Source organism: Vigna angularis, chromosome 11 (genome assembly GCF_016808095.1).
Source record: "Vigna angularis cultivar LongXiaoDou No.4 chromosome 11, ASM1680809v1, whole genome shotgun sequence".
NCBI lineage: Eukaryota > Viridiplantae > Streptophyta > Magnoliopsida > Fabales > Fabaceae > Vigna > Vigna angularis.
Genome location: NC_068980.1, coordinates 3,324,781 through 3,344,839, shown reverse-complemented (window position 1 = coordinate 3,344,839; position 20,059 = coordinate 3,324,781). Strand labels below are relative to the sequence as shown.

The window sequence follows — 20,059 nt, the reverse complement described above, 5'->3', positions numbered from 1 at the left end:
GATTTTAATGTTAAGGATTCTTATTAACGTGGAATGTTCCTGTGTTCAAACACGCTGATTTATTATTATGTTCAGTAGTTTTTGGGAATTTCAATTTACCAGCTCAGTAGTTTTTATTATTTTTCATTAAATGTTTATTTTTTACATTGTTAATACTTCCCATATTTTTAATAAATATAGTCATTTATTCAATTTTATTTAAAAAATATGAATTACTTAAAATTAAATAAAAGATTATGAAAATTAAAATATAAAGTTTCAAAATATAAAAATTAAAGTGTGTAGTTTAAACTTTTGCCTCCTTTAGGAATTTTCTATCCTGAAACCTAGTTCCTTCAATCGCTAGTGCCGCCGTTTGAGTCTTTGTGTAGCTTCGAAATTTCTCTCAACGATCCAACAATTCAACTGCACTGCATTTGTGAATTCATATCGTACGTTTCTCTTTGCATTCTTTTATTTTGCTTTAAAAACTAAACTAGGAATGTCGATTTGGTACTTCTCAGTTGTATGATAGGTAAAGGAGACAAAGGATTTGGATGGTCCGATAGCGACGATTTTGTTCATTACAGGAATGAAAAAAATTGTTATATATAATATAGTTATTCCCGGTGAAGTTGATTGACATTTTTTTTGTAAATTATTGTTGCAAGCTTGCAAATACAAATATTGAAAATCTATACGGTGATGTCTTTCATCTTATGTAATAGTAGAGCTTGTGAGTTAGATAGTTCATCCCTTTTAGTTCAAAATACGTTTTCTTGTACTCCTTGATTTTCATTATCTGAATTTTTCATCTAATATTTTTAGGCTAAAATGGCTGCCAACATGTCACCGGCTGGTCTAGATAAAGAGCAGGTAGGTGTTCTTTTCTCTTCCTTGTATTTTACGAAAACTGATCTTTATGTTGTTAATTTAAAACACAAATATGATTTCATGTTTAAATTTTATCCTTTTGCTGTTCTTTTATCATTTAGTTTCATGTGTTTGTATGTGTTTCAATAATTCATGTGGTAATGGAGCAGATATTTGGAATAGCTGAAAAGGAGATGGAATATAGGGTCGAACTATTCAACAAGTAGGTTCATTCTCTTGCTTGCCTTGATAGTGTTTGCCTTTGTTCGCAAGTATACAGTAGAATCGGACTGCATTTTTTTAAGAGAAGTTTTGTTGGTTGCATAATATCTCATTTTCCTAACCTTTTGTTGTTTTTAATCTTCAGTATCACCCACACCTGTTTCAATAAATGCGTTGACAATAGGTAGGAAAACTATTTCTGATTGTGTGAACTGCTTGGGCATGCTTGATGAGTTTCAAATGTCATCCAGTCAATTTGGAGATTAGTTTCTTATTTCTCATAGAGAGTTGTCTGCTGTTGCATTATTACGATAATATGTTTGTCACATTATTTTTCAGGTACAAGGAATCTGAGCTAAATATGGGTGAAAATGGTTGCATTGACCGCTGCGTTTCAAAATACTGGCAGGTAAGATTTGTTGCATAAAAGCTGACAAAATTACGAATAAATTTAAGGACTTATCCGCAGTGTGTTGCGCAAGTCCCCCAGGATACAACAGAAACTTTCCAGAATATTTTTGAAGATCTCAGAACTAGCAAGGATCTCTCAAAAGAGTATAAAAATAACCCAGAATAATTTTTGGAGGAGGAAAAGAAGATAAGAAAAGGAGAGAAGACTGACTTGGGATGTTTTTTGGAATGGGGAAAAACTCTCTATTTATAGAGTTAGGAAAAAATAAAATCAATAACAGACAATAAAAGCCATTAAATATTTTACCGTTGGGACACTTAATAAAATGAATTTAAACGTTATTGACAATTAAAGTTTTGACCGTTGCAATCCAACGTTTTTCTTTTGCAATAATCCCCCACTTATTGCAAAAGAAAAAGATAAAAAACTTTTATTCTGGGTCTCATAGGATGTAATGCATCAGACCTAGTATAGCAAACTATATGAACCAGTCTTAGATTGAAATACTTAACACACAGTATAGTTGGTATAGAAAACTATATGAACCAAAGACACTTGATGTGTGTTAGAGGTTTATCAATCACAATACACTCCCACAATCCTTGCTGTTATCGCTGTGTTGTGCTTAAAAGGCCATGCGCGTGCCCGGTATTCATGAGTGCTCTAGAGATCATGCCAAGATCTCAGGCAAGCGGCCACACTCGACACTTATAGGTGATTTCATCAAGTGTATACTGCAAATCATACACCACCCGTAAGGGATATGAAAAATCATTAAAAACTTTGTTTAAGCTAAAATTCTTTCACCACATAGAATTTAACGACAAAGTTTAACCTCTCAATATTGCAGTCTCTAGCACTTTCACACACACCAAAGGAAGGGACATAATTGATTAAAATCAATTTAGTGCTATCAGAACTAACAAGTGACTTGTTTTTACCCATATGAACCTTATTCATGGGATCTCTAATCACAAAGGTTGGGTTACCATCACTTGTTTGTTTGCAAGTGGCTTAAGTCTCATTCCCCTCGATGTTTCTAATATTATTTGTCTTCCTAGGGTTTTGTCAGAGGATCTGTTAGATTCCGTTCTGACTTCACATAGTCAATGGAAATATTAAGATTGTTCCACTCTTTAGCAACTGCTTCACCAAATTGTGTCTCTATTCTTTCCATTGTAATTCTTGTTTTTAGCTATAGCTATTGTCGATTGACAATCACAATGTATTGATACCGATGGGGTTGGTTTCATTTCTAGTGGAATGTTCGCTAAGAAGTTTTTCAACCACTCAGTCTCATTACCAGCCATCTCGAGAGCAACAAACTCATATTTCATTGTTGATCTTGCAATAATTGTTTGTCTGGCTGATCTCCATGTAATCGCACCACCCCAAGTGTGAATACATAACCACTAGTGGATTTTGTCTCATCTGAATCAGATATCCAGTTAGCATCATTGTACCCTTCTAGTACAGTGGGAAATCCACTATATTCAATGGCATAATCCATTAAACCTCTTAAGTATCTCATAAGCCTGGAAAGTGCATCCCAATGTTCTTGATTTGGACATAAAGTGTACCTACTCAGTCTACCTACTGCATAAGCAATATCAGGTTTAGAAAAGCTCATCAAGTGCAGTAAGCTCCCAATTATCTGGGCATATTGAGGCTGAGATAATGATTCTCCACTATTTTTCATTAATTTAGAATTAGCATCATAAGGGGTACTCACTAGTGAGGTCATAAAACCTAAACTTCTTAAGAAGTTAAGAAGTTTATCAATATATTGTTCTTGGGATAGTAATATACTATCTCCCTTCCTTATGATTTTAATACCTAAAATTGCATTGGCTTCATTGAGTTGTTGATGTGCCATAAGTCCTTAAGATTGTTGCATAAAAGCTGACAAAATCACGAACAAAATTTCCTGAGGCGTGTAGAGTCACTGTCCTTAAGGACTTATCCGCAGTGTATTGCGCAAGTCCCCCAAGATACAACAGGAACTTTCCAGAATATTTCTGAGGATCTCAGAACTAGCAAGGATCTCTCAAAAGAGTATTTGGAAGAGGAAAAGAAGATAAGAAAAGGAGAGAAGACTGACTTGGGATGTTTTTTGGAATGGGGGTAAAGCTCTCTATTTATAGAGTTAGGAAAGAATAAAATCAATAACAGACAATAAAAGCCATTAAATATTTTACTGTTGGAACACTTAATAAAATGAATTTAAACGTTATTGGCAATTAAAGTTTTGACCGTTGCAATTCAACGTTTTTCTTTTGCAATAATCTAACATTATTACAACAAGATTTTTACGAATTTTACTTATTTATGCATCACTGCCACATTTTGACTTGTCTATTATTGGCTTTCCTTTCTCATCAAATTCAATATTATGCTTTAGTTTCTCAGAAATCTTAATGAGGTTTTAGTACCTGGTTAAATGTGTGCTCCTCGTTTAAAATTCCTGTTTGGACTTTAATGATAGTCTTGATAATTTTGCACAAGGCAAGGCAAATTAAGTATATATTGATCATGGAAGCTCTGATTTCAATATGGCATTTTGCTTTTGAAATCATGGAGACTGCAAATGTTGAGTATAGTGAATTGTCTTATTATCTTAGTTGTTTTCTTGTGTTTGTTAGGTGACTAATCTAATTGGTCAGCTGCTTGGTTCTGGTAAGCCTCCGATGTAATGCAAAAGTACGGTTATCTTTCCAGTTAGCTACATCTACCATAGTAATAGTTGCTTCCAAGGAAGCGTTAATTTAATACCTTGTAAGATCTTTATTTTTGTTCATGACTATTCTGAGGTCAATTTTGTCAAGAGATGAATTGATGATTAGAGCTTTTGAGGTTGTTAATGGTGAACAATAAAAGTAATTTTAGTCAATTAAGATCATTGTTCGTTTCTAATTTGACTTGTATCCAATCGTATCGAGGCATTATATGCAGCTCGAAACATGGAATGTTTCCTATCTGATTTCAAACAATATAACTTTCTTTTTCTCCATTTACTTCAATATGATCAAATATCTGATAAATTCAAATCGATATAGTAAGTAAAACGTGATAAAAAATTATTAATTTTAATTTTATGTATTTAAATATTTTCCTTAGACATCACTTTGAGTGCAAACAAAAAGGATATTACGCGGATTAATGAAAATAAACAAGGGCATTACAAGTTGTTACATAACTTTCAGAAAAGTAAAGTTCATCTCAATTTTTAGTCAATTTTTAGAATTAAAACAGATGGTCATTGATAGCTTGTTCAATAACACAATCATTCTCATTTTAAGATGGGATTGAACTTCTCTACATTATCACATCAGCAGAAAGTATGCATTGATTACCATTTTGTAAAATTTGATTTTCGACAAACTACAGTAGGGATCACCATATACAAACATAAAAAGAAACCAGTGATTGTTCCCTGCAATCTTTACATTTTTACGTTGTATTTGTTGCAAACAAAAGCTTGATTCTATATTTCATTTCATATATATACGAGACTGAGTACAGAGACTTTCTATGTACATATTATGAAGTAGAGTTAGATTTTTCAACGAGTGCCTATTCTTTCAGAAGAATTTGCAAGCTACTAAAAAAACCCAGGGAAAGCTTCTCACTTAAATGTAATTAGTAACTACCACTGCAACCTATAGGCTTATGTGCAGTTATTATGAGCTCCTTAGGAACTCCCACGGTCCTGATCCTGTTCCAATCCTGCATCAACATATTTAATTGATTAGTCAATTAGGAAGAAAACATTAGGAATAATAACTCTTGAAATTCATTATTACCTCAAGAAGCCAGCAAATGCCCTAAGACCCATATAGATGGTCAAAGCAACCCAAATACCAATGAAACCACCCGCGGATGACAAAATAAGCAGACAAATAATGCTTAGAATTGCCACCACAACCTGAGAGTTACCACAATTAAATAAAGCCCTTGAATGTTATTTATCATAATATCAAACATTAAAACATGGAAGAGAAACCCACCATGGAGAAGGCTGAATATGCAAAATCAGAAGCTCCAAAGTTGACACCATCAAATACAAATGCTAAAGAATTCAAAGGTTGAGTGACTGCCACAAACTGGTAAAAGAATGAACATGAAAGTGAGTCTCCTGGGGTTGGAAAGATAGATTAACAATATTCTTTCTAATTTGAAAACCAATAATTACCGGGATTCCAATTTGAATGAGGTGGAGAACATCAGCATCTTTTGTAAATATTTTAGCTCCAAAGTGCAATCCTGTTCCAAGAATGAATGCAAGTGCCAATCCTAGAACTAAACCCATCTGCAGTATAATAGTGTGTCACATTACAAAATATATGTCTTGTGAAAGATGAGCATTTCATTTATCATTATTCTAAAGCACCTGCACAACTCGGGATGCAGTTGCCGATGCCCTGTTGAAGTCCTTATTAGCAAATGCACCAGCAAGAATAGCCTGAAACCAACATGATGGTAAATGGCATTTTACCAAGAACTTGGAGTACTATAAGCATGTAATAAGATTCAGTTAGCAGAAAACATGTGATAATATAGTTTCTATAGTTCATTTCATACCAAAACAATCTCTTTCAAATTTAATCACTTTTCTGTTCACATTTAACCGTTTTTCTCATACAATAAAGTATTATTAAAGTTGAGGTCATTGATATTTTTTAGACAATGTTTTGGTATGAAACCATCATGAAGCAACATAGCAAGGCATTTATTGGACAGTAGTTATATCTAACCTGCCCTGCAACTGCCAGACCATCAGCAAGAAGAGACACTGCCAACCAAACCTGCAGACAGACTTGAAATGCAGCCATGGACGTTGATCCTTGCCGTGCAGCTAATGATGCAGCCAATGTCACACAAAATGTTACAGCGACTACTCTCATTAGTAATAGAAAACCTGGTTGACAACAATACAATACGAAAGACAAACAAAGGTGTAAGTCTCAATCCTGAAGTGTTAGTTGTTAATCTATTAGAAAACCATTAGTAGAAGTATCAATTTGAATGAAAAAGATAAAATAAAGCACCACAGAAATTTCTATAAGAAAATTCTGACTCCGCGAAATTTAGGATTCAATAAAATGAAATAAGGTACTGTTTATTTAATATTGCTAGGAAATAGATACTGCATCTTTAGTAAATAATTTTCATTATGGTTTAAACATAACACAAGAAACTAGCATGGCTTCTTCCTCCTTCCTCAGTTCTTATTTTTTGTACATAATTTGGTCAGGCACAATAAACTCTTACCATTTTTAAGAAAACGGTCTAATTGCAGATGTTTTATGCTCGGAGGTATAAGGTCAACTTGTTGCACCAACCTCCATAGGAGTATAGCTGAAATTAGGTACCTACACAGTTAATTTGAAAATAAAGGATGATTAGTATTAAAAGATGCAAACGGAAAGCACAATGCAACTTATAAGATAGGTCTGCATAAAGGTACTTTGCAGAGTCTTCCATACTTGTAACAACGGTATAATCAAAGCATTTGAATTACAGTTAAATAAAACATACTGAGATATAACGTGGGCAATGGCTGCACCACTGACACCCAAGCGGAATACAAACATGAATAAAGGATCCAATGCTATGTTAGTTGCATCTCCTGCAACTGCATACATCAAGGAAAGGGTAATTAGAATCAGATAATAGCAGGAAATTGTGATTGGTGACACTTAATCAATGATAATTTTAGTTTGTCAAGGTATACCAGTGGCATATAAAGGTGTTTTCGTGTCTTTAAATCCTCGGAACACTCCTTGCATTGCCAAGGAGAGAAGAACGGCAGGAGCACCGAGGGACCTCAATCTCAGATACTGTTGTGCAGGGTGTAGCATAGGAGAGTCCTGCATAAATAATATATATTACTTGGCACTCATCCTATGCTCAAATAAGATCAAACCACTAAAGGAACAAGTTAAAATAAACACCAAAGTGCTATAATCCAAAAAGTAACATTCCTTAAAACTATGGTACTTACAGAAGTTACTCCCATGAAGTTCAATAAAGGTTTTGCGGCAGATATAAGAAATATTGCTTGGATGAGGCCAAGGACACCACCAATAAATAATGCCGATGAAGCTGAAGGGATATGCCTTCTCTTGTGATCCTCCTTAACTATATTCAAAGATTCACCAACAGAATCTGAATTGCGAACATTTCTACCTGTAACTGACCAAGAAAGTGAAAGGGTCTTGTTGGAAATGCACAAAACCATTTATTGGTTTTCCTACAGAGCAATAGCTCATTGCTCTTGAGCAGAAGCCAAGAAAACTTGCCAGAAACCAAACCTATTACAAAAGAATGGTAGAATGGTATGATACCTCTCTGTGGTAATAACTCTTTGGTTTCAGTATCCACAGGTCCACCAGCTTCCAAGCATTTACCCTCCTCTATCTGAGGACTTGCTCCACTAAGGGTATCTTCCTCAGCCACAAAAGAAGTGGTGACACTGACAAGTGGGAATATTGCAATCCTTGATACTTGATTGAAGAGAGCTATTGAAACTCCTACAGCAGCAAGCTCTACTGGCCCTGCATGGACCAATAGTTGCAGAAGGCATTCAAATACATGTAAGTATAGTACTTCTGATCATTGGAGTTTTTTCCTCTCATTTCCAAGTAGGATCAATATATCATTTTCCTATAGATAATATACCACCCCTATTTTCTTGTTAACTATCTTTTTAATTCAATCATCCCTCATGAGTCAACCCTCGGTCAGTTACCTCGTCACTAACATGTTTCTTGTTCTGTTCTGTTATAAAATAAACACAGCTCATTTATATAACGAGGTTGATAAGCAAGTCAGTTGAAGCATCGTGGCCCATAGATAAAGAAAAATTCTAGTGTTGCTGCTTTAAACTGTCATGCACAGCTATTGTTTGAAACAAGAGATGTGTATAATGGGCTCAAATAATAAACCAATAACAGAACATACCTATTTGGCCAATAAATGCTGTGTCAACCAATGAAGCAATAGGATCAGCTGTCAAAGCCATTGCTGCAGGCAATGCAATTGACAAAATTTCCCGACCAAGACTGTCTGCTTTGAAAACCAGTCTGCAAATAGAAGAAAACCTAGCGTTCATCGTAACAGCCGTGAAACTAACATCATTAAAATACGTACAACAGATGGAACGTTTCAGAAAAAAAGAAGAAGCATGTGAACTTTGCAGTTTCTGTTCAATGAACAACACTATCCGTTTGGCCTTTGAAGTTAAAACTTAAGATCTTCAGACAGATGTGTTCTAGCAGTACAGAAATGCTACAAGAACATAAACATATCATACCTTGCATCCTTAAAGAAAGTGCAAATTGGTATTCTCCTCCAATCACCTAATGAATACATAGTCTCTTTCTCAGCCATCTTCGGGAATCCGAATTGACTATGTTGTTTAAGAGCACTTATTGAGGTTGCTGATACATAACAGAAGGGATACTGAAGGAGCTTCGATATCAAACATGCAATAACGTTTTCGCTTGAACGTTAACGCTTAGAAGCTGCGTAAGAACTTGGTATATATGTGGTTAAATACACACCAGCCAATCAAGTCAAATCATAATGGAATAGGGATAGACTCCACAGTGATAAAAAGTTGGCAAAGGAGATGCCCTTTTATATTCTTCCCCTATTGCATAGAATAGTCCTTCTCACTAACTATGAGAAAAGCCACTAACTATAATAAAGAATGAAAGTAGCACTAAAACGCTAAAAAAAGTTCACAGAAAAGACTGACCCACATGAGACTTCCGGTCAAGTGAGTTTCCCTCAAGAACAGGAGACATTTACCACCTAAACTCACTTACTTAAGCTTAAAAATTCAAACTTTGGAATTTGGGTTTGAAAGAAAGCCAAACCAACCAATTATAAGAAATGCAGGGAAACAAAAACTCTTATTTGTCGCACCCGAAAACGTGATTCGCCTCACAGTTACACGAAATTAAAGGGTTGAAACTCCGCATTAAGGCGTTTAATTCTAGCTTTGAAAAAAAGCAGCGGTAAGTTGAAGCGAACAACGACAGAAGTAGCACATCAGTGCATGATGCGTGTCACAGAATATGCATGCGAGAATGATAATGGAAGAGCGAGAAGAGAAGAGAAAACGTTGGAAGTAGAAAGACTGTGGTGGTGGAGAAAAAGTGGAACAGAGACATAATGTGGGCCCAATTAGGTTGATCTGTGAGTTTGTCGGGGCACCTCAGAGAAGAAGAGAAGGTGAGAAAGTGAGAGAGTGCTAGGTTCAATTAGCACCTCTTATGTACCATGAATTGTTACAACATGTGGCACTTCTATATTCCAGAGAAAACGGTTCATTCATGTCAAAAGTCTCGAAGTGGCACGTCATGCTTGCCAACATTGCCACGTGTCCTAAATTATTATTATTATTATGGAAAAATAAATTATATTATTATCATTTTTACCTTTTATATTTTTTCTTAAAAAGATATAAAAATAAATAAAAAATAAATATAAGAGTGTATCACCCTATTATTATTGAAATCCATTCAATCTGATTCTAATAAACTTTAATTAGTAAAATTACCTTCTTGTTTTGGAAAAAACGTGTTCAAGATGTATTCTTCAATGTATATATTTAACTTAATTATTTAATATAATAGCATCTTTAATTTAGAGATAGATCTCATTGAAAATAGTGAGTCAGTTTATTAAAAAATTAATTATATCATTTTGTTCTTTAAATATAATTATATATATTAGTGTAATAAAAAATAGGAATCTGTTAATATAAAATTAATAGATATTAAGATGGCGTGAACAAATGTATAAAGCAAAAAAGATTGAGTTTTCGCTTTCCATGTAAAGTTAGGTAATACGATAACGAGAATCAGAATTTATAACCACAAAGCTTAGGCCATTATTACGATTTATGAAGCATCAGTAACAGTGACACATAAACACGATATAAACCCTAAATTAAGACTTTTCAGGTCAATACTGCAGTTTTTGTCCATGAAGAAAATATGTGGTGAAGAAGACAAGAATTGAACCACCCAAAAAGTTATATTATTATATAATTTTTTTATAATTTTAATAGTTTTTTTCTTTTCTTTTCTCCGTCACCTTTTGTAACGTATATTATAATTTCTGTTATGAATAAAGCGTAATTGACAAGGGAAGAATCCGCAGCCAAAATAATAGCGTGTGGTCCATCCAATTTCTTTGCACTTTCCTTTCATTTTGGAATAATGTAGAAGAGAATAAGATTGTTTTGTAACTTTTTAAATTATTTATAAATTCACTGTGTTTTTCTTTGTAGGGTTGGGAATCACTTTTCTTCTTAACATAAATAGCTTAAAACTTATATTTACATTTAAGAAAAAGTTAAGTATGTTTGTGAAAATTGATTTTTTTTTTTGAAATAATTTAGTTTCTTATTTTTAAAACGGTATAAATTTAGTTTTTTAAGCAAATTTATATAAAATTTTAATTATATTAAATACTATAAACAATTCAAATATTATTATGAAATATATTTAAAATATTAAATAAATTTAATAAAATTTAGTTAAAATAATTAAATATACATGTTAAGAAACTAAATTAAACTAAAATTTAAAAAAAAAAAATTCCAGTTTTCATTTAAAGATACATATTTAATCCTTTAAAAAATATTACTTATTTTTTAAACTTGATTTTTTTATTTCTCCTTCCTATGTATGTATGATCTCTTTGAGCTTATTTATTTCTTTATTTTTACTATTACAGTATCATATTAATTCAAGTTTTATTGAAAAAAGTAATTATAATAAACTAAATCATCTAAAATGAGAAGTATCAGCCGTTTTAATCTTAGAAATGTGGTCTGACAAATTTTAGTAATAAATGATTAACAATCAATTGTCATTTCATTCTTTAATATTACAGATGTGTCAGCTTCTTAATTTCCATACACATTAGTTAAGTTATTTTTAGATTTTATTCTGTATTAGTTATTTTAGCAAATTGAAGTTATTTGTAACTATCAAGTTATATATAGACAAAATTGATGACGATTACTTTCTATCACGCTTTTTGATAAAAAATAATAGTACTTTTTGTTTGTTATTTTTAAATTTTAGTAGAATACTTTTTTAAATAAAAGAATATCTTAAACATTTATTATAACTGATAGAGAGAATAATAAAACTTTAATAACAAAATTAAAAATTTATTCTGTTGACTAATTTTGTAGAATACAAATTTAATAAATCCATTTCTTGAGTTGAGATATTATTTCGATAATTATGCACGCACGTCAAATTATATTAACTTAATAAAATAAAAACAATATGATCGTTTATATGTTTGATTTATTATGTAAACGTAGTATTAAATTATGGTGTTTTTAAAAAGGAAATTAATTTTATTTTTGTGAAATATAAATAAAAGTAAATTAAATGTAAAATTCATATATTTAACAACAAATACTTTTTTTTTTTAACATACAACAAAATCTATTTCCAAATAAGTTGATATTAGATTTTAATGTATTACATAAAAAATTTATTAAAAGAATGAAAATATTTATGATAAAATTACATCATATTTATAGGAAAAGAAACCTATTATGAAAATCATATTATAAGAAATGAAACTTATCATGAAAAAAAGAAAAGTCCATTAACTAAATATTTTGTTTCCTACTTTGTTATTTTGTTTCGTCTAAATTTAAAAATATTTTTTATTTCTTTCCTAAATTTGATGAAATAAATTAATTAGTAAGATATTCCTGTTATATTTAAAAGCAGAATAATAAAATTTAATGTTTTAGTATATAAAACTTTAAATAATATTCAAATGTCCTTTCAAAAGTAAAAGAAGAAATTAATATTCAAGTTAGTCCAGGAAAAATAAGTACAGTGATTAATATGTACTTATTAAATTTGAATATCCGTAAACAAATTTTGTTTACATATACAAGTTCTTTTATATTAAGTATAAAACTAAATTTATCATTACGTTTCACATATTATACTACCATAAATAATTATAACGGTAGAAAAAACAATTTGAAAATAAAAAACTTCTCTATATTTTTATAACTATTTTTTTCCAATATTTTTATCCTTTTTTTACAATGACTACAACAATGTTTGGATTTAGTGCAAAGTATTAAAATTCTCTGTTATTTAGGGTTTTCTATATTATTTTTATTGTACTTAAAAAGATATTAAATATTAATATTATATATTTTATGGACAGAATAATTATTGTAATTTTGGCACGGTAATTTGATAAAGTGAATATTTTGCCAAAACTTTTGCAACTGGTTTATTTTTAATCAGCACTGTTAAAATGTGCAGTGGAAAATAAAGTGAGCAAGTGTCGCAAAAAGTGTTCATAATCAGCATCACTGCATAATGCTTTAGTGAGTAATACTCCACCAAAGACCAAACCATTGTCACCTTCAATCTTTATATAGTCATACTTAGAATTAGTGACGGATTCAAAACCTTAAGTTAATTCAGATAATTTATTTTTAAATAATATAGATTAATAATAGAACGCTTAATAAACTTGAATAAAATTAAATATACTTTTGTCCTTTAATTTTTAATATATATATATATATTTTAATTTTGAACTAATTTAATTCTTTATTTTTAAAATATGTAAAATTAGGAGCATAAATTTTTTTTTTTCCAGATATTTAGTAGTAATATAAATTAGTTTTCTGTTTAGAATAATCATAAAAATACATTGTATTTAATTAAATATTTTATAATTTTAAGTTTTTTAATTAATATTATTACTTTTTGTAAAAAGAATTCAATTTATTGGTAACTTACCTTTTTATTTTTACAAAATTAAATTGACTAACCAATTGAAGATAAATAATTGATGGAAAATAAAATTCATACGAAACAAGTGAAATTAAAAATTGTTTTAAACAATTTTTAATAAAAATTTAAAATAAAATAAAAACATTTAAGTTAACTTAATTTTTAATAAATATAAAAAAATAATATATTTGAATATATGTTTCAAAAATTTATTATCTGGTATAGGTTGACAGCATAATATTCTGAATTTACTGAATTATTGAGGAGAAATAAGAATATCCATAGTACCATTTCTATTATTACAAATGGGCTGGGCTTATTACTCTAACCAACCCAATAAGCATGGCCCACATCCACAAAAATTCTTGATTGGACAACTTCTTCCTCACTTTCATAATTTCACACTGCATCTTATATATAATTTTTTTATTTTGGACTGTATAATTTAAATTGTATTTTTTATTTTTCATTCCAAAATATAAAAATTTATAAAAGTGCAATTTGAAAGTATAGAGTTACGGGAAGAAGCTTCCCATCAATTGTTTCATTGGATGACTTCAATTTTTTTTTACGAATGGCAGGCAAATAGTGTATCAGAATGTGTGTTATTTTATTTTTAATATAAAAAATTAAAATATTTAAAACAATTTAGTGTATAAATTGTTATAGAATAGCCATAGCTTAAGACTAAAACGAAACATTCGAGCAAACAATATTTTATCAGATTAACAAAAAATATAATATACAAATATATAAATTATCTGTGGTTGACCATTACTATGTACTCTATACACCAAGAATTCATCACTTATTATAAATAACTATAAAATGTTATATAGTTTTTTAATTTTTTTTTATTTAAAATTTTGTCATAACAAATGGTGGAAATAACCTTTTTCATCATTTCTTATACTAAAGTGTAAAAACATAAACAACTAATGTGGTATTTTATCATTTTCTTTTTGTGAAAAAAAAACATAGATGAAATAATTTTCTCAAATCAAATCAAGTAGTAAAGTATTTAGTTTCCTTCTCTTTTTTACCAGTTAGAAATTAGGTTAGACCTAGGGAGTGAAAGTAGGCTTAGGTTATAGAACTTTGGAGGTCTTAATCTAACTTGTTACCTTATAAAGATTTAATATAGATTGTTTAAAAGTGTTAGAAATGTGTAAATTAATGTGTTACAACTTACAAATATATTACTGTGTATAAACTAGACAAACTTCAATCTGTGTTCATCCTTAAAAAGATTATGCTGGCCATGCTGCTGTTTGTTAACATTCCAAAGTCAAAACAACATTATTATGGGAAAATATTATAACGTTAAAGAAGAGAGAATTGAACTGATATACCTACTTTCTGTCGAAATTATTAACTGAAACAATTAGTTATGGCATGGTGGAAAATGGTATAAAAAGCACTAGGGCACTACCCTTTTTCTTATCTCTATTGGTCAGCCATTTCAAAGTTAAAAGTTGCTTTACATTCACTTCTTGATTATATTCTATGGCATGTTTTTGGTTCGTCAATATAATAATTATATTCAGTCCTATTGAAATCAAAGCTGAGGTTATAATTACTCTTAGAATTAAACCATTTAGCTTAACTAACTTCCACATAGTATGATGACATTAACTGCGATTTTCTACCAAGTGGAGCTTTTTTATGATTAATTAAGCTTTCTAAAGTATACATGTAAACAATCATGAAAGCATGTATCTCATTGCTTCAAAGATTTTAAGGGAATCAATTATTACTACATCAACTTACTGACATATCCAATTTGAAAAGTGTGGAATGAACAAAGCAACAGATCTTTCATCTGCATAAATATCTGTATACACAAACTCTCTCCAGCATGCTCATCTCAGGATTCAGATTACATAAAACAAAATCAATACACACACACACACATATATAACAATGAGTAGTATGTGTGTATATCTGCAAAATGCTTAGATAAGAAAAGAAAGTAATGTATAACAATCTATTCACATCCTTTTTTTTACAAGTATGGCAGATTTACACAGGTTTCCAGCAAAGGAGTGATGATCTTAAAAACTGTCAGTGCAGAAGTTAATTAACCTGAAAGACTAATAACACGATCAGCAATTGATACCAAGAAATACTTATACGTTGGACTTTTATTTGAGACCTATATCTGTCTGTTTGCTAACTTATGAATTCGGTACAAGGGCAAAAAATAGCAGTGTATAATACAAGATTGAGTGTGCAAAATAAGGATGATATATAGAGTTCTGGAGGCTTGGATTTGGAAATATGGAATCCCCAGAAAGTTCATAATCAGAATGAAAAATCAACAAACGGAAAGGAGGAAACATCTTTCATCAACTCCTCAAAGTCCCATTCTGCATCTTGCTGAAACAAATTCTCCACTCCTTCCTTATTTTCACTAGATATGCCAATGTTGCAGTTGTTAAGGATACTATTTATGTCATCAAAGTAACTCTTGCAGGTGCTACTCAGGTTATGATTGTTGCTGGTGTTTAGATTCTCAAGGGGAGGAACAAACATATCCCCTTCAATCCCAATATTTACACTCCCAAAGACTCCGTTTTCTAAATAAGAACTTTTGTTGTGAGCTTCATTTTGAGAAAAGCATGGCCCTGTGCCTTCCAAGTATTCACCAACGTGTGGCATGTTTAGTTCATGATCCAACCTTTCGATCATTGTGTTGAAAACTGTTGTTTGCATTGATTGTGTTGGAGATGAACCAAACACAGGCACAAAGGTTGCATGCTGATGATGTTGTGTAGGCATAAACCCTCCCATGTTGAGGTCTTTATTACTTGGTTCAGACGAGGTCTCACTTGAATTTGGTGAGGTTGAAGCTGTGGTCGTAGACATGTTCTTGAGTCTTTTCTTTATGGTTGAATTCCAAAAGTTTTTTATCTCATTGTCGGTTCTCCCAGGCAAACGCGCCGCTATTTGAGACCATCTTCAACAGTGAAACATGCTACAATATGTCAGGTCAATGAATTCACGTATGTAGACAAAAGTAACCACAAATTGATGTCTGCGTGTTTTTCTTTTTCTCAGATAAACCAAAAAGAAACTATAAAAAAAAAACAGATATGAAGTGCCTTCAAATCGAAGTTCTTGCTTTGGGCGTGTTTGTTTGTATATTTATGCTGTTGTTATTTGAACTTCAAAATATGTGTGGTCCTTCCTAAATTTTCTTCATCTTTTGCAAACCAGGGTTTGCTAATTAAACAATATTACTCAAAAATGGAGAAGCGAACCTCATAAACCTACAATGCACTTTGCATGTAGGGTTTGCAAATAATGGGAGAAAAAAAAAACAAGAAATGAAGAAAAAAGAAAGTAATGAGTGATCTGTGACCAGCAAAACAAAGAGAGAGAGATATGTAAAGTAAATGGAATGAAAAAAATAAATACAAGGAAAATGGATATATCTTAACATTTTTTTCTACGGAATAATGATTCGTAAGTAAGCTCCTTTTAAATTATGGAAAATTGGTAGACATTAATAAATAGGGAAAAAAAGAAGAATAAAATGTGAGTATGTATACCATAATAAGAATAATAATACATGAAAACATATTATTTACTCTTCTTTTTGTCTTTTGTTAAAGAACAATGATAAAAAATAAAGCACCCACTACCACTTAATTATATATATATATATATATATATATATATATATATATATATATATATATATATATATATATATATTAATTGTTATATGCGTGCTTTTTTAGTTGTTTCTGAGAGAAAAAAAGTATTAAAAACATTAATTTAATTAAATGTATATAATCTGAATGCTCAAGAATTGGGTTTGCAAATTTATTAAAAAAGTAGAAAAAAGAAAACATTAATTTAAATGTTAATATCCGAATGCTCAAGAATTTGGTATGTCAAATTTTTGGAGGTGGTATTTATTAACTCTTTCTATCTGAAATCTTCAAGCAACTTCTTGAATTGTTTTGAATTCATGTAAATTCGTACAAGTAATTTCACTACTATACTAATTAACATTGCTGTAGGACTATGGCTAGGTTTTCGCAATTAAAAAAATGAAGATATCTTAGAAAAGCTTTATTGTCTGGTATGCTAACTTACAAACACAAACCTCATAAAATAGTGTTATTTTAGAATTATTGTTCAAGTTAGAATGAATGGCTTAGCTTTAAAGACATGATGGATCTTTGTAGTGTGAGTACTTAAAAGAAAGAAAACCTTAAAAAACATTACTTGGTATAAAGCAGCAGTGTCGTCTAATTAGCAGTTGTTAATGATGCATGGATCTGAAAGTAGGTGAAGATAGACGAACCTGTTTCCAAGAAAGGAATGGAAGTGGATGATGAGTTCCTCTTCTTGGGGTGAGAATGCACCTCTCTTAAGATCAGGCCTCAGGTAATTGATCCATCGTAGCCGACAACTTTTGCCACATCTTTGGAGGCCAGCATTTCTTGCCACGTCGCTCCAACAACCTTGTCCATTGTTCAGCATGTAGTTCATCAGTTTCTCATCTTCTTCTGGCGACCACAATCCCTTTCTAAACTTGCTGTCTTTACCACTACACAGTTCCGGCTTCCTCATTCTTCTGCTGCTCTGATATCTACACAAGGGAAAGGCTATATAAAGCAGGAAAGATTAGAAAGAAGCTTCATGGGGAGGCAATCAATGATGACCATGATGATGATGGTGATGGTTACAGGGTTTGCTTACAAAATAGGGAAGAGTGAGAGAAAGAGAGAGAGAGAGAGAGAGATGTTGGTTGACGAGTCTAGTAGAAAACGGTTTGGAGAGGGACCTGCATTGAGAAAGATGGTGGTCGTCTTGTCTTTGACTCCATGGCTTTGTCTTTTTCTTTTCTAATTTTTCTTCACTCACAAGGTTATCATCACACACACACACATCAAGCATAAGGGGCCAGACAAAATATATGTTAAACGTATATACCAGTTTGTTTTATCACCAAGCCAACTTATTTGCTTCCACTTCACATAATCTCCTTACACGTGTAGTTCAAGATATATATGTATATGAATGAAAGCCAGAACACCATACAATAATGCATCCATTGCATATTTATGTATTATGTTCATTTCATTTCTAGCATAATATCCACATGCTTGTGTTGCAACCATATAAAAAGAAAAGGTAAAACAGACTCAAATCTGTGAAATCGATGTATTATCGATATACAGCCATTCTTTTCCCTGAAAACTATGTGAGAACTTTGGAGCTTTATTATAAACTGTATAGAATCCCACTTTCACTAACCAAAAAATAAGGTTACTCGTTCATTTACATAATTGATTTTGTAGTTATTTGATCTAGTTTAGTATGAATAGTTAAAAATTAAACGTAACTATAAGTTTTACATTGGGTTGAATTGAGAAATTCAAACATTAAGTAAGTAATAAAATTTATAGATTCATTGTTATGACATTTTAAATTAAAGGTCAGGTTTTATTAATGTTGTATTTCTCTAATAAAATTTTCTTGAAAGACTCATCAATAATACTATATTTGATAGTTTGTTTTGATAATCGGTTCAGATAAATAAGAATGAAAAAAATTCTAAAATTGAAGATACCTTGTCAAACGACAATATAAGGAATTCACTATTTATATGTTTATAATTGACATACTTTTCTTCCAAGGAAATGTATCAATGTTGAAAAAACTTATCCTTAAAAAAACTGGTTAAAAGTTTAAGTGTGAATCTTAATTTAACATTGAATAAAAATTAAAAATTATAAAAAGAATCACAAATTTATTTTCTTAAAATTTTAGATTAAATTTAGTGAATTAACATTTCTGCATATTACATACATGTACATGGATATCAAGCACATGTAAGAGACTAATCACTTTCTTAAATAGTAATCAAAAGGTGGTTATATTATTAAATTGTGATTGAAGGAAGTGGGACACTTTAAGCCTTCTCTGTTTTTGTCACGCACATTCTTTACAAACAAAGATGAATCATGTGAGAAAAAGGAAGAAAGAAATGGTGCAACAGAATATTGACTTCGCAAACCATCTTTTTAATTCAAGGACAACAAAATCTATTGCCAATTTGTGCAGAATTAAAAGGTGCAAAACCAAACTTCAATTGGGAAGACCAAAATCTACTTTGTTTATGCTTTTATTACATTATGGATATACCAAATAGACTCATTCCTTCAACAGTAAAAGGAAATTAAATTTGAAAAAAAGCAAAAATGGATGACATTTACATATTCATTCTGGAGAAATTTATTATGATTGTTCTTTTTATTCTCAAAAAGTCCGAAGATCGTACAGAAAAAAGATAAAAATTGCTTGAATTTAATAAAGTGGCACCCCTTTAGAGGGGCCAACTGGGTAAGCATGAATAGTATATTTGTCATCGAATCATGTACTTGTAGAAATGTGCATTAGATTTCATTGGTTGTAGGTACAATAAATAAATTATTATTTTTTCCATAAAGTTACATAATAAAGGAAGTGGTAAATATTACAATTGGTATATCGTTACCAAAGCATAATTTTACTTTGACTTCAAATAATATAATGATTAATCACAGTTATGGTGATACTGTAGACTCTAGAAGGTAGGTTAAAGCCCCCAAAATTAACCACTAGTTATATACAAATAATTAGGCGAAATTATTTTTTATTTGTATTCATTAAAAAATAATACATTTTTATTTTATTTTATATCTCTTTTGTCTCTATCCTTCTTTTCTGTCTATAATTTCACTTCTAATAATAATAAAAAAAG

At 30.8% G+C, this 20,059-nt stretch overlaps 3 protein-coding genes across 3 annotated transcripts; 1 reads left to right on the top strand and 2 right to left on the bottom strand.

The window, feature by feature from the left end:
• The first annotated feature begins 290 nt into the window (after positions 1-290).
• Positions 291-4,376, top strand: LOC108333072 (mitochondrial import inner membrane translocase subunit TIM10). Its single transcript, XM_017568401.2, has 6 exons — positions 291-431; positions 808-855; positions 1,023-1,075; positions 1,220-1,258; positions 1,414-1,483; positions 4,129-4,376. The coding sequence occupies exons 2-6, from the start codon at positions 814-816 to the stop codon at positions 4,177-4,179; spliced, it is 255 nt and encodes an 84-aa protein (XP_017423890.1). The 5' UTR covers positions 291-431; positions 808-813; the 3' UTR covers positions 4,180-4,376.
• Positions 4,377-5,039: 663 nt separating this feature from the next.
• On the bottom strand, positions 5,040-9,747 carry LOC108334345 (protein DETOXIFICATION 42). The gene is made up of 13 exons (XM_017570131.2): positions 8,802-9,747; positions 8,450-8,571; positions 7,834-8,043; positions 7,491-7,681; positions 7,221-7,356; positions 7,025-7,121; positions 6,758-6,858; positions 6,241-6,404; positions 5,877-5,948; positions 5,679-5,795; positions 5,494-5,589; positions 5,290-5,411; positions 5,040-5,212 (listed from the first exon to the last, which is right to left on the bottom strand). Exons 1-13 carry the CDS (start codon positions 8,876-8,878, stop codon positions 5,167-5,169), a joined length of 1,551 nt encoding a protein of 516 aa, XP_017425620.1. The 5' UTR covers positions 8,879-9,747; the 3' UTR covers positions 5,040-5,166.
• Positions 9,748-15,269: 5,522 nt separating this feature from the next.
• Positions 15,270-17,909, bottom strand: LOC108333671 (transcription factor MYB46). The gene is made up of 2 exons (XM_017569147.2): positions 17,615-17,909; positions 15,270-16,255 (listed from the first exon to the last, which is right to left on the bottom strand). The coding sequence occupies exons 1-2, from the start codon at positions 17,881-17,883 to the stop codon at positions 15,601-15,603; spliced, it is 924 nt and encodes a 307-aa protein (XP_017424636.2). The 5' UTR covers positions 17,884-17,909; the 3' UTR covers positions 15,270-15,600.
• Positions 17,910-20,059: the final 2,150 nt, after the last annotated feature.